At 35.9% G+C, this 14,370-nt stretch overlaps 1 protein-coding gene across 11 annotated transcripts in view; it reads left to right on the forward strand.

Annotated features, from left to right (window-relative positions):
* Positions 1-14,370, forward strand: part of RNGTT (RNA guanylyltransferase and 5'-phosphatase) — a 262,608-nt gene that overhangs the window by 41,948 nt on the left and 206,290 nt on the right. For all 11 annotated transcript variants that reach the window (XR_004957608.1, XM_036248259.1, XM_036248258.1 and 8 more), the window contains exon 8: positions 1,389-1,490. Coding sequence is in view for 10 of the 11 variants with exons in the window: in XM_036248259.1 (XP_036104152.1) it covers positions 1,389-1,490 (102 nt within the window). In the remaining variant the exon portion in view is untranslated. The remainder of the gene's footprint in view (positions 1-1,388; positions 1,491-14,370) is intronic.

Consider the following 14,370-nt stretch of genomic DNA (forward strand, 5'->3'; position numbering starts at 1 on the left):
AAAAGGTGGAAATTCAATGTGCCACATTTTTCAGTTTTTCTGTAATCAGAAACCTGTGAGAATCAGCTTTAAATATGTCCTGTCCCCTCCCAAGACTTGAAATTATTTATCAGCATTTCATGGGAGAGGGTTTAGGAGAGAGTTCACTGCTCTTTTCTCTTGCTCTCCGATCTTGGGCTATGATCATTTCTGTTGATCATTGCTAGCAGAGGTAGAAAATTGAAATACAGCTGGAACATGATGAAACAGGATTATCAACTTAAAAATTCCTAATATAAATAACTTTTTGACTGGGTACATACAGATCAATCACCTAGAAGTAATTTTAACAAAAGATGAAAATGATGATGAAGTAATATTGATTTTAATATTGTGTTAAACCCTTGCCAGTGTCCTTTAATCTTGATTTATATATTTCCTGTTTTGTAACTTCTGGGCATCTTTTGAGGAGAAACTTACCAACCCTGCACAGTTATGTCAAATCGGCAGTGTTGTGGTGGAGCAATATGGGGTCTAGAATAATGTAAGATAACTAAAGCAAGATTTAAACTTCTTCCTGATTTAAAAGACTTATAAACATACCTGCTTTACTATTTATTTATTTATTAAAACATTTTTTTTTCTTATTTTCTTTCTTTTTTTTTTTAGAGAGAAAGGAAGGGAGAGGGAGAGAGAGAAGGAAACATCGATGAGCGGGAACATTGATTGACCGCCTCCTGCATGCCCCACACTGGGGATTTGGCTCACAGCTTGGGCATGTGCCCTGACTGGGAATCAAACTGGCGACCTGTTGGTACATGGGTCGACGCTCAACTGCTGAGCCACACCGGCTGGGCCCTGCCTTACTATTTAGATCATGTATATTAATATTTAAAAATTAGCCCTGGCCGGTTTGGCTCAGCGGTTAGAGCGTTGGCCTGCGGTCCCGAGAGACACGGGTTCGGTTCCCGCTAAGGGCATGTACCTCGGTTGCAGTTTGTCCCCGGCTCTGGTCAGTTGTGTGGGTGGCAGCCACTCGATGTGTCCCTTCACGTCGATGTTTCTCTCTCTCTCTGTTCCTCTCTCCCCCTCCTACTCTACCTGAACAAAAAATGGAAAAATGTCCTCGAGTGAGGATAAAAAAAAAAAAAAAAAAAAGAGTAAATATTTAAAAATTAGCCCAGTAGGTATAGTAGTGGCAATTAGAAGCTTGATAACTTGTGTTCTAAAATGTCAAGAAAATAATAACCTTTTGTTAGCATTCTCGAAATCTAATATTATTCCAATTGACATTAATCTCATGATAGGGAGAACATTGTAATAAATGTGTGACTTGTGAGATTGGTTTCAGACATACATTGCTTCTTATGGATACCAGCCATAATAGTAATAAAATATTCTTCCTTAAGGTCTGGATTCCCTGGAGCCCAGCCTGTTTCCATGGATAAACAAAATATTAAACTTTTGGAGCAGAATCCATATAAAGTAAGCTGGAAAGCAGATGGGACTCGGTAAGTTCGACTTCTAAAAAAAGATATTTTTCCATTGATCCTTTGAGTGGAAGGGAGAGAGGGAGAAACATTGTTGTGACAGACACATCCATTGGTTGCCTTCTGCATGTCCCTGACCAGAATCAACTGGGTCCAGGATTGAACCTGCAACCTAGGTATGTGCCCTTGACTGGGAATTGAACCTGAGATCCTTTGGTCTGAGGGCCAACGCTCTAACCTCTCAGCCAAACTGGCCAGGGCTGTATTACTAATCTTGCTGACCCCTCTTGTAAGTTATAATAGTATGAATATAGAATTTTTTGAATTTGCTATGTAGAATGTATTATCTGAAAATATTTTCCTATTTTTATTCAGTCTTATAATTTGTGTGTGTGTGTGTGTGTGTGTGTGTGTGTTATGGAACTAGTTAAGACTTATAGAAAATGTGGAATTGTATTTTTTTTTTTTTTTTTTACCCTCACTTGAGGATATTTTTCCATTTTTTGTACAGATAGAGTGGGAGGGAGAGAGAGGAAGGGAGAGAGAGAGAGAAACATCGACGTGAAGGGACACATCGAGTGGCTGCCACCGCACGACCAACCAGGGCCGGGGACCAACTGCAACTGAAGTACGTGCCCTTAGCGGGAACGGAACCCGGGTCTCTCCAGACCGCAGGCCGACGCTTTAACCGCTGAGCCAAACTGGCTAGGGCGAATTGTATGTTTTATATGTTATTGGGTATTGTCATGTTTTTAACTTCAGTGGGAATGATTCTCAGTTTTAGTACTAAGTATGATATTTGCTGTAGATTTTAGTATATTAGACTTTATCTGGTTAAGAAAATTACTATCCCTGGTTTGCTAGAATTTTTATCATTATTGAATTTTATCATATGTATTTTTAGAATTTATATGAGTTTTCACTCTAACCTATCAATTCACTTAGTATAGTGAATTATACTGATTGATTTTCTGAAGTTGAACTATCTTTTCTTCAGTATGATGTTGGATTCAGTGTGATGTGTTTTGCATTTATGTTTATAAGTGAGATTAGTCTGCATTTTTTAAAATTTATTTTTTCCTTTATTAATTTTAGAGAGAGAGGAAGTGAGAGGGAGAGAGAGAGAAACATCGATTGGCCGCCTCCTGCATGCCCCCCACTGGGGATCGGGCTCACCACCTGGGCATGTGTCCTGACCGGGAATAGAACTGGTGACCACTTGGTGCATGTGTTGCTGCTCAACCATTGAGCCACACTGGCCAGACTAGTCTGTTTATCTTTGTATGGTTTTGACATGAAGATTATACTAGTGTCTTAAAAAAGATTAGAGATCTTTCCTTTTTGTTGTGTATCTAGATATGGAAAATCTGTTACTCTTATCAAGTTGTACAAGGATTAAATGAATTAAATAATTAAAAGCGATTAATATACTGCTTAACATACATTAGGCACTGTAAAATATAGCTACTGTTTATTTTTCTCTTCTCTCCTTTCAAGAATGGATTGCGCTCCCTGCTTGTAACAAAGATATTCAATGAGTCATTGAATAAGTGACTGAGTGAATGAATAAGTAAATTAGTGTGAGAGGGACTAATAAAGTAAGTGATTAAATGAAATAATACAATACTTAATCAAACAACATAAAGTGTAATGTATCTAGGGAATTACATATAGTTTGACTCTTGGGAGAATGCCAAGGGTAGAAACTAGAAAGATAGTCTATACTGGTCATAGTGGAGATACAGAAGAGAGACCATGGGTATAAATGCAATGTTAGGAGAAGTGTTTTAAGGAATTGGAATTGAACTGTCTTATTGCAGTATTCTGAGAAAAGATAATTAGGACTTTTTTTTTTAATCCTCACTCAAGGACATTTTTGCATTTATCTTCATATAGAGTGGGAGGGAGAGAGGAAGAAAGAGAGAGACAGAAACATCGATGTGAGAAAGACACATTGAGTAGTTGCCACCCACACGACCCCAACCGGGGCTGGGGACTAACTGCAACCGAGGTATGTGCCCTTAGCGGGAACCGAACTGGGTCTCTCTGGTCCGAGGGCCGACGCTCTAACCACTGAGCAAAACTGGCTAGGGTGATAATTAGGATTTTTATAATAGAATTTCTCTTTGTAGTTTATTAGTAGACTTTGTTATGCAATAAAAAGAAATGATCAGTCTTCAAAATCCATTTATTCAAAATTAATTTAACATGTACAAGTGGTAAAGATTTAGAACTAAAATTTTTAGAATTAATCTCACAAATTTATTTAAACATTTTCTTCTTTTTAATCTAGAGATTAAATGGTATAACTTTAATTTTTTCTGAATCATTAAGTTAAAAACCAAATTACTATTTTTTGTAACTACTGTAGTAATGCAAATAGTGAAGTAAAAGATAACTCAAACTTTGTTCGACGTAGGAAAAATGGAAGACTGTGGGACTAATTTGTGATAGACAAGCAAATGCCTTGTAATGAGTTGATAATCATATGAAAGTAAGCTCCTTTTGAGGGCTGGGACTTTTGCCTTTTTAACTACTGTGTTCCCCAGTGCCTAGAATAGTGCCTGCCACCTGGCAGGCACTCAGTAAATAATGACTGAATGAATTAGTGTAAAGCTGCTAATGTCTTTGAATAAAATATATGGAAATGCTTATTGTGATTATAAAAACTTTGAAATTTAAAAGATTACAACTATGTCGCATTTTATTTCTAAACAAAAGTATAAACCATTTAATAAACAAACAAAAAACATGTCAAGGAAAATGATACAGTAGGGCAAAATTTAAAGCTAGAGAGATGTAAGATAGAACTTTCTTTGTTTTGATTTGTAGTAGGTAGGGATGATCTTTTACCTCCATAGTGTTGTTCTAAAAGGATTAAACGAAGTAATTAATTTAGAGCAATTAGCATTTAGTAGATACTCAGTACAAAGTAGCTACTGATTTATACCTTCATATACTTATCTTTTAATATAAAACACACATATGCAGACGGACCCTACTTTAAGAAAAAACTGAATATGCAAGGTAAATTATTTCAGGAATTAAAAAAAAGCCACTTAGGCATTTATGAAAATCTAAGTTATACTCAGTTTTTTATAACACAGCTATTGAAGTAAGCGAGATCTATTTGTATAATGCTTCTTGGAGGAAACTGTAGACAGATTTATTCTTCCTGAATTCTGGTCTGTAGAATCTCCTGTTTTTCATTCATTCAGAAATTATATTGAAAACTTGTTACCTCCAGGGCTCTGTGTCAGGTACTGAATGGATCAGGAATGCTTAAGACAGAATCCCCAGCTTTAAGTTTTTTGGGTAATCCAGGGTTTAGCAGATGTCTTCTGTAGGGGTTAGATAATACATATTTTAGGTTTTGTGGGCTGTGTGGTCTCTGTCTCAGCTGTTGAGCACAGCCATTGTAACACAAAAGCAGCTCTGTCCTGCTGCTCTTACATAAACATATGAGCATGACTGTGTTCCAATAAAATTTTATTTACAAAAACAGGTAGCAGGCCAGATTGGGCCCTTGGGTGATAGTTTGCCAACCTATAATCGAAAACATTCTCCTTAAAAGACCATCTTTACATCTCAAATGTTCTTTCTTTTCAAGAAAGTGTAAAAGTGAGCTTGAGAGAGAGACAGACAGACATCAACTGATGGGCTGGGAATTGAACCTGCGACCCTTCGGTCCCCAGGCTGACACTAACTGCTAAGCCAAAGTGGCCAGGGCAAAGACATTTGTTTTAACATTTACTTTAGTAAATTAAAAAGTTGAAATAAGTGAAATAAGTTTTTTTTCCCCATTGGTTATAAGTTATTGCTAACCCCCTGGTGTTTTGACAAGATTTAAAAAATTTAAGTAATTTACTAAATATATAAATTTAAGAGATAAATTAAGCCTTTTTCCTTCGTCATTAAATCATGTCCCATGCCTTTGTTATAACAGAGTGCTTGATTTATATATGTTCAGGCAGCTTCTATATTCACTGCTCTAATGGTTTTATACAGAATAGTGTAATTACCCCAGGTAGTTAGTAGCTTACTTGGATCCTTTGATATGTATCTCATTAATCATGTTTGTAGGAGATATTTATTCTAATGACTGGAGCTGAATGTTCAGACAGGAGTAGTGTGGATAAGGTAATGATACACTAGACTAGAAAAGTCTTACATACTGAGAGGAATATTAAAGAGGTTTCAGATGTCTCTGGAATAATTTTCAGTGGAGTATAAAAACCAAACTATGTTTTATGCTATTTAGGAACAGAATGAGTAAATCAAATTATGATCAGTTAAGTACTGTGTATATTTATTTTAATTTAGATTTTTCACTTAGTTGTTTTTCAATTCCACATGAGGGAAGAGATCAGAGCAAATATAAATTTCTGTTTAGCTCTATTTTTCTTTTGGTTGCAAAGCAAGTAGTTCCTTATGATATATAACATAAGAACTTTGACTGAATATCGGTATTATATAAGAACTTATTTCCTATCTTATTTACTGGTAAATATTAATTATAGCCACATAACATCATATCTAATATTTAGAAACACTACTGTATAAAGTTTTCCCTGGAAAAAATACTTAGTTTTTATACTGTTCTAGGGAGACTTAGAGTTTTTGTGGAGTCATCTGAGGGGCCAGAATCCAGAAAATAAAATACTTGCTTCAATTATGCAAGTAGACTGTAGCAAAGTCAGCAGCACAATTCAGTGGTACTTTAAGAACTGGTTATTTGCTCACATGTTCTAGTCCATTATGTGTGATTATGGAAATGACAGTACTAGGTTGGGTAAAATGAGAGAACAAATCCATTCTTCTTTGTGGATCAGTGAAAAATTGTTTGAAAGAACAGTAATTGATTTTTCTTTTTAAAGAATGCTTGCTTTCTACAAAAGAATATTGAAAATAGTCATGTCAGGGACAAATGTGAAATAAAATGAAACTTTTGGAATATTTCTTTTGATGTTTTCTTCTTATGAATACTGACTGTTTTATAAAAATAAAATATTTTTCACATCTTTCTGCCCCTTTGATATATAAGTGCTGCCCAAATAATTTTAAGTGGCATTTAAATTTATTTCAGATCAGAGTAAATCTGAGTAATCCATATGGCATTCCCTGCTCAGTGGAAGACCACTTAGAAGGATACTGTATTTTACATATTTAATTTGTATATGGCTATGAAGTTCTCAAAAGCATAACCTGTAACATTCATGGTAATTAGTACAAATGAATATATCATTTGATTTCACACTTTAAAGTCTGATAAAGACATTCTATATTCTCATTATGAATGGAGCTACTTAATGTAAAAGAAACTAAAATAACCAAAAGAGTCTTTTTATTTACAGAACTGGTAGATTTCATGAGATTTGATAATCAGTATTGGAATAATTACCTGATTTATGCAATGGATAGCAATTTTGCTGTATTCCTGTTATCCTGAAAGCTTTTCAAATTCTCTTAATTAGGTCAAGATCAATGATGTCTAAATCTTATTAAACCTTTTTTGTTATTGGCGATTGTAACTTTTTCTAATTTGGACTTGATGTACATTTTCGTAAAAATGCCTTTTTTTTGGTCTTGTGAAATGAAGAAACGATAGTATCTTTAAAAATATTCCCCATTATAAAAGTAATTTATGTTCATTGTGGAAAATTTAGAAAAAGAAGATGCGGAAAAGGACAAAACTAAAAAGCATCTTGTAATCACCAGTTAGATTTTGATGTATAAATCTTGTAATCACTACTTAGATTTTGGTGTATATGCCTTTAGATCTTCTTCTCTGTCTGTATATATTCTTTTGTTTAGATAAATAAAAATGTATTCATTCCACAATATTTTCTTAGTGTATATTTTGTGCCAAGTATCATTCTAGGTGCTGGAAATTAAGGTGTCCCTGTTATGTTGGAGCTTCTACTATTTTTACTTAATGTATTATCAGTATGTTTATATTTCATTAAATATTTTCAATTAGATGACGAAAAATAGTAATATTTCTTTATTAAGATAATACTTGTTTATGATTAAATGAATAAAATAATACTGGAAAACTTACAGTGGAGAAAACTAGTACTCGTCTCCATCTCTTCTCTCCATCAGTCTTAGTCCCTAAAGGCAATCACTTGTACCCTTTCTATTTTTCATTTATTCTGTGATTAACCCCACATCTCTAAATAATGTTTATATTAATGTTCATGAATAAACCTTAGGTGAATACCTAGTGTGGTCACTGAGGATGCAGCTCACAAATCTCAGTGTCTACCTTTTCTTCTAGTTTCTCATTATAGTTAAACTATTGTTAGTTCTTTATTGATCATGTCTGTATATTTAATCTTCCCTTCATACTAATAACCCTTATGTAGTGTTTGTTGACCCTTGTAAGATGAGGACTTTAGAGTTCCCTGTCTTCCATCTATCTCTGCTATATCAGCTCTAACCTTAATATTGTCAGCTCTGTTTACATTTACATGCTTTTTGGTAAACATAAGGTATTTCTTTTAAGTCTGTGGTTGAATTTAACTGGTGAAAATAATTAAAAAATTTTTTCACTGGAATTTTTCTTTAAATTAGTGGGAAGGATAGATTTCCCTTTTTATGGCATGAAAAGAGAAATCACTCTAATATTTCAAACATATAGAGATTAATAATAGAATTGCTTACAAAGGCATTGAAAGGATGGAGAAGCAAAAGAGTCACCTCAGGATCAGGGAACAGCAAACTGCTGCCTCCTCTGGTTGGAGCTTGTTTAATACTTGCTGCTGCTATTCTAGAGCTGAGGCACCTCAGCTCCAGCTGCTGCTGTAGGAATGTACTCGGTGCTGAGCATAGCAGCCACTCACTGAGGGCACTCCACTGAGGAGCAGAGCCCAAAGTCCTGTGGCTGCTGCCTTCAATGCCACCAGAGATTCTGCCAGAAGCAAATCAGTAAGTTTTTCCCTTACTCCTGTATTTCCAGTCTCCTCCCAGGGAGCTGGCAAGGGAATCTGGGAAGTGTAGTTTGCTTGTTTCTCAAACTAAGATACACTGAGAGCACACAACTGCAGGGCTGGAGCTGATTACAGAAAGACAGCTAATGCTCAGAGTTCAAAGTCTTGACTTCTCTGCCACTTAAAGTGGAGTGTTTTTGTGTTGAATATAAATAGGTTCTTTTTTACTCTACTAACTACATTTATCCCAATCAAGTGTTTTCAAGGTTTCTTCTAACTTTTTTTTGTTTTTGTTTTTGTTATCCCAGACTTTTCTTTTGGAGTCTTCTGTGATTCTAGCCTTTGTATAAGATCTGTTCCCATCTTTTATCCTTGTTGGAACTAGCTTTCTGGACTCCATGTTTTTTCTTTCCTCTCCTCTGTCCCTTTCCTTCTTTGCTTTCTTTATTTAGGTTTTACTTTCTCACTTTGCAGGGATACTTCCTTAAATCACTTCCTAAGAAAGTGTGTATAGGAAGTAACCCATATGTATGCTTAGGCGTATGAAAATGCTGTTGCTCTTTATTTAATAGTTTGGTTGTATATTAAGTTTTAGGTTAAAAATTATTTTCCCTCTGAGTATTAAAAACTTTAATATCTCCTATTAACCTCTGCTATTGATAAAAGGTCTGTTATTCTGAATCTAGTTCCTTTTAAGTGCTCCGCTCCTGGAAACAGAATTTTCTCTATTCTTGGCCTAAAATTTCCCAGTGGATGTCTAATTCTGTGGGGTTTCCTCCCTCCCACCCCCATTCTAGTCATTGTGCTAGGTACTTGGTGATTTCTTTGCATCTGAAAACTTGAGTTCTGGAAACGACCCAAGTGCCCATCAGTAGGTGAGTGGATAAAAAAGCTGTGGTACATTCATACAATGGAACACTATGCAGTTATAAGAAAGAAAGATCTCTTATCCTTCAAGATGACATGGAGGGACCTGGAGAGTATTATGCTGAACGAAATATGTCAGTTAGAGAAAGACTAGTGCTACATGATCTCACTTATTTATGGAACATAATGAACAAAATAAGCTGTCCACCAAAAGAGATCCAGAGTCATGGAAGTAGAGAACAGACCAATAAACCTCAGAGGTTTGTGGGGTGGGAGGAGTGGGAAGAGATAAACTAAAGAATTTATAAGCATATATGCACAACCAATGGAAATAGACATTAGGTTGGGGAAAGCAGGAGGGGAGTGGGAGCAGGAAGGAGGGGGTCAATGGGGAAAAAGGGGGAGACATTTGTAATACTTTCAACAATAAGCCCCCCCCCCCCAAAAAAAACCGAGTTCTTCCATTCAGGGAAATTTTACCCTCTCTCTGATCATTTATTTCCGCTTTCTAGAACCACTATTGGTTGTTATATCTGTTAGAGTCTAGATTATTTTTAATCTCTAATCTTGTTTCATACTTCTCTACTTGTCTCTTTTACAGCTTTCTGGGAGGTTTTCCCATTAAAAAAACCTTTCTAATGAATTACTTATTCTTTTTAGTTTATATTTCTGAGTTGGATCTTTGAGGTTTTGCAAAAACAGGCAGCTCTGTTTTTGGATGTTGCTTCCCTGTGCAGTGCTATTCGGCACGTTTTCATCTATTTTTTTGTTGACTAGAAATGTATTGAAATAGTTGATCTGCTGATGTTCTTCCCTTCTTTCCTTCATTATCTTCATTGTTGTGTGTTGTATTCATTTTCTGTTGCTACCTAACAGATTACTTCAAAATTACCCCCAAATTTAGGAGCTTAAAATAACATTTATTATCTCATAGTTTTGGGGAGCAATTTAGTTGGGAAGCTCAGTGTCTCATGATTTGCCATCAAGCTGTTGACCAGGGCTGCTGTGTTTGATGACAGGCCTTAGTTCCTTGCTTGCTTTTTGCTTGAAGCTTCCATTCCTTGTCCTGTGGACCTGTCCATAGGCTGTGTGGGGAGGGAAAACTTTTGTTTTACCTACTTACCTAGGTTCAGTGTTTGCGGACCTGAGAATTAAACAGAGAAAAGAATCATGTTTATTTATCTGCATATAGTTGTGCACAAAAGAAGTGGCTCACTCAAAGGCTAAAGTTAGGGGCTTATATACCTACTTAATTTGAGCAAATGGGGTGGGGGAGGAAAAGCTTCTATGGGAAAAACAAATAGGCTTTAATTAGGAAAGACAAATGGGTTTTAGGGCAAAAAAGGGGAGATAAGAAAGTTTATGATAATGTTTGTTTACGTTAATGATAGACGTCTTTTTCTTCTTCATGGCCATAAAATTCTCCCAGAGAAGGTATTTAAGATAGTTTCACTCTTCATATCCTTCCTGGGAGTGAAGCGTACCCCAAAAGGAGATTTATGGCAGCCTCATTTCCATAAGTTTCTGCTCTTAGATAAAGGAAGCTCTGAGAAGCCTTCTTTCTGTGTCTGTTGAATCTCAAGACTTCAGCTTAAAATAATCATACTAACCCTTGGGGTACTAAGTGTGTCCCTACAGCTGTCTGAGTGTCCTCAGCATATGGCAGCCAGCTTCCCCCAGAGCAAATGATCAGAGAGAGTAGACACTCTTAAGAGTGATTTTCAACCATTGTGCTACAAGAATTTTTAAAACATTCAGTACCTGACTATTTAGTCAGGGGCACTGACCTCTTTTTCCTTAGATTGTCAAATAAAAAATTGACAACAACTAACACAAAAATAGCCGTCCGGTATGAATGAATAAAAAATTATACCTCCCCCTTTTTTTTGCCAGATTGTGAATAATATATTTTTTGGTGTGCTGCAGAATTTTAGTAATTAGTTTGTGTGTCATGAGATGAAAAAGGTTGAAAATTGCTGCTGTAAGATATCCAAGATGGAAGTACTAGTCTTTTTATAATCTAATCTAATCTCAAAAGTTACTTACAATCACTTCTGTCATATTCTGTTTGTTGGAAGTGAGATATAAATCTAGCCCACATGCAAGGAGAGAGAAATTAAGCTCCACCTCTTTAAAGGGAAGAGTGTTAAAGAATTTGAAGACTTGTGAACATATTTTTAAAACCCACAGATGGCTTCATACAAAAACAGCAACTTTGTTATCATTTTGATATTTTGGGGAGAAAAAGGATACTGGATCATTATATTCCATTGTATGCACCACAGATTATTTGACAAATCTCGTGATTGGAGATTTAAATTGTTTTGAAATTTTTGCTTTTATAATGGTACTGTGATAATATTCTAGATAACATATTTCATATGAGTTAACTATTCATCTGATAGTTCATTATAATTTATTGCTGTATTTTTTTTTTTTTTTTGATATTTTGTTCAGATAGAGTGGGAGAGAGAAAGAGAAACATCGATGTGAAAGGGACACATCGAGTGGCTGCCACCCACACGACCCAACCAGGGTCGGGGACAAACTGCAACCGAGGTACGTGCCCTTAGCGGACACCGAACCCGTGTCTCTCTGGACCACAGGCCGACGCTCTAACTGCTAAGCCAAACCTGCCACGGCTATTGCTATATTCTTAATGCTCTAGAATACATTTGTGGGAATACACATTTTTTTAAAGTGGTATTTTAAGGACCATATTTTGAACTAGTATAATTTAATGAATTGTTAAACAGATTCATCATTAAAATTTTTTCCCCAGCCACTTTTGGTTTAGTTTTGGCATTTTATGTCTTCACTAGATGGCAGCAGAGGACCAGCTTTAGTTCAGGGTGCTTTTGTAAAGCAGAATTCTAATCGTTCCTAGTGTATTGTACATCTGATACATCCCAAAATATTAGTTTGGGATTATTAAGAATTTAGTAAGGATTAGGTGGATCAATATACAACAGTATTGAAGACATAGCTGTTTTGATAATGTTGACATTCATTTGGGAATTGCATCTGAATTATTTGTAGATGACCTTGCAGTATCATTTTGGAACTATTTTTGTAAAAATGATTTTGCCATATTAAAGTTCCTAAAAGTGTTTTCTTTGCTTCTGGAAACTGATATTCTCAGAGTATGAAAGAATAATGTGAAGAGTCTCTTTTACCCATATGAGTTATTTTCCTCCCAGTGGTTTATGTTGGGAGCAAAGGAATTTAATAGAAAAACTTAGTGTTGGAGTGTAGTTCTTCTATTTTAGATAGTGAAATTTAGGTTTAGAATAGCAAAATAATTTGATATTATACATGGTATATGAAGAACAGTGATTTTTTTTTTTTTTTTTTAATTTTCACCTGAGGATATGTTTCCATTGATGAAAGAGAGAGAGAGTGAAACCTCGATCAGTTGCCCTTCTGTACGCAGCCAGATTGGGAACTGGACCCGCAACCTTTTTGTGTACAGGACAGAGTTCCAAGGAACTGAACCACCAGCCAGGACAAAAACAGTGATTTTGATATATGCGCTACAATTGTATTTTGGGAAAGAAACTTCTATAACGATATGCTTTTTTTAAAAAAAATTATATATCATATAGTATTTGACTTACTTGAGGAAGTATATTTATTTTTTTGCACATTAATGCTAATTTGGTTCCCAAAAGGAATCAGTATCAGTGAACCAGGTAAAGACATAGAAAAGGAGTAATTCTGACAGTTCTTTTTTAAACTGTGAAATCTTATTCTTGAAGATTTTATAGGCTGCCCATCTTAGTGTACAGTACATCTCAAGCTTTCAGACAGCTCAATTTGTTGCTTGCCACTGATATTTTTGCTGGTGGGTGAGCTTTTTTCTTTTATTTATTTTTTAAAATTTATTATTTTTAGAGAGAGAGGAAGGGGGGAGAGAGAGAGAGAGAAAGAAAGAAACATTGTTCTATTTATTTATACATTCATTGGTTGCTTCTTGTATGTGCCCTGACTGGGGATCAAACCTGCAACCTTGTATGTCAAGATGATGCTCTGACAAACTGACCTACCCAGCCAGGGCCAGGTGAGCTTTCGTGGACATGAAATATGAATTGTTTAGAGTGGATTTTTTTTTTTTTTTTAAATGAAGGCCATGGTGGTTTCAGCTGCTGGTTAGCTTTTTTTTCCCCCTCCTTTATTGATTTGAGAGAGAGAGGAAGTGAGAGGGAGAGAGAGAGAGAAACATTAATGAGCGAGAACATTGATTGGCTGCATCCTGCATGCCTCCCCCACCCCCTCACTGGGAATTGGGCCCATACCTGACCAGGAATTGAACCAGCGACCTCTTGGTGCATGGATCAATGCTCAACCACTGAGCCACACCGGCAGAGCTATTTAGAATGGATTTTAAGCCTTTTTGTTTTGTTTTTAAATGTTTGTATTGATTTTTTTTCTTTTTTTAGAAGAGAGGTAGGGAGAGAGAGATGGAAGCATCAATGCGAGAGAGAAACATTGATTGGCTGCCTCCTGCACACCATTACTAGGGACTGAGCCCACAACCCAGGCATATGCCCTGACTGGGAATTGAACTGGGACCTCTTAGTACATGGACAGTGCTCAATCCACTGAGCCACACTGACTGGCCATAGAATGGATTTTAAGTTTTTTATGTGTTATATTAGCCCAATAAATTGTAAACTACTGGCTAGAGGTATAGACCACTCTATACAGGGTGGGCAAAAGTAGGTGTACAGTTTTGAATATGTGAAACACAGAATATATTTCTATTTAAAAAATTAAAAACAAAATTTAGTTCATTGCCCTGGCCAGTTTGGTTTAGCGGTGGGAGCATCGGTCTGTGGACCAGAGAGTCCCGGTTTTGGTTCCCGCTAGGGACATTTCCAAAAAAAGAAAAATTTAATTTATTTTTGTTACAGATGTTGTCTATGTTCATTGGTTATGCTTATATGCATAAGTTCTTTGGTTTATCTCTTCCCTTCTCCTCACCCCCTTCTCTGAAGTTTGTCAGTCTGAACCCTACTTCTATGTCTCTGGGTCTATTTTGTTCATCACCTTATTTTGTTCATTATATTCCACAAATAAAGGAGATCATGTGATACTTGTCT

Source organism: Molossus molossus, unplaced genomic scaffold (genome assembly GCF_014108415.1).
Source record: "Molossus molossus isolate mMolMol1 unplaced genomic scaffold, mMolMol1.p scaffold_m16_p_8, whole genome shotgun sequence".
Classification (NCBI taxonomy): domain Eukaryota; kingdom Metazoa; phylum Chordata; class Mammalia; order Chiroptera; family Molossidae; genus Molossus; species Molossus molossus.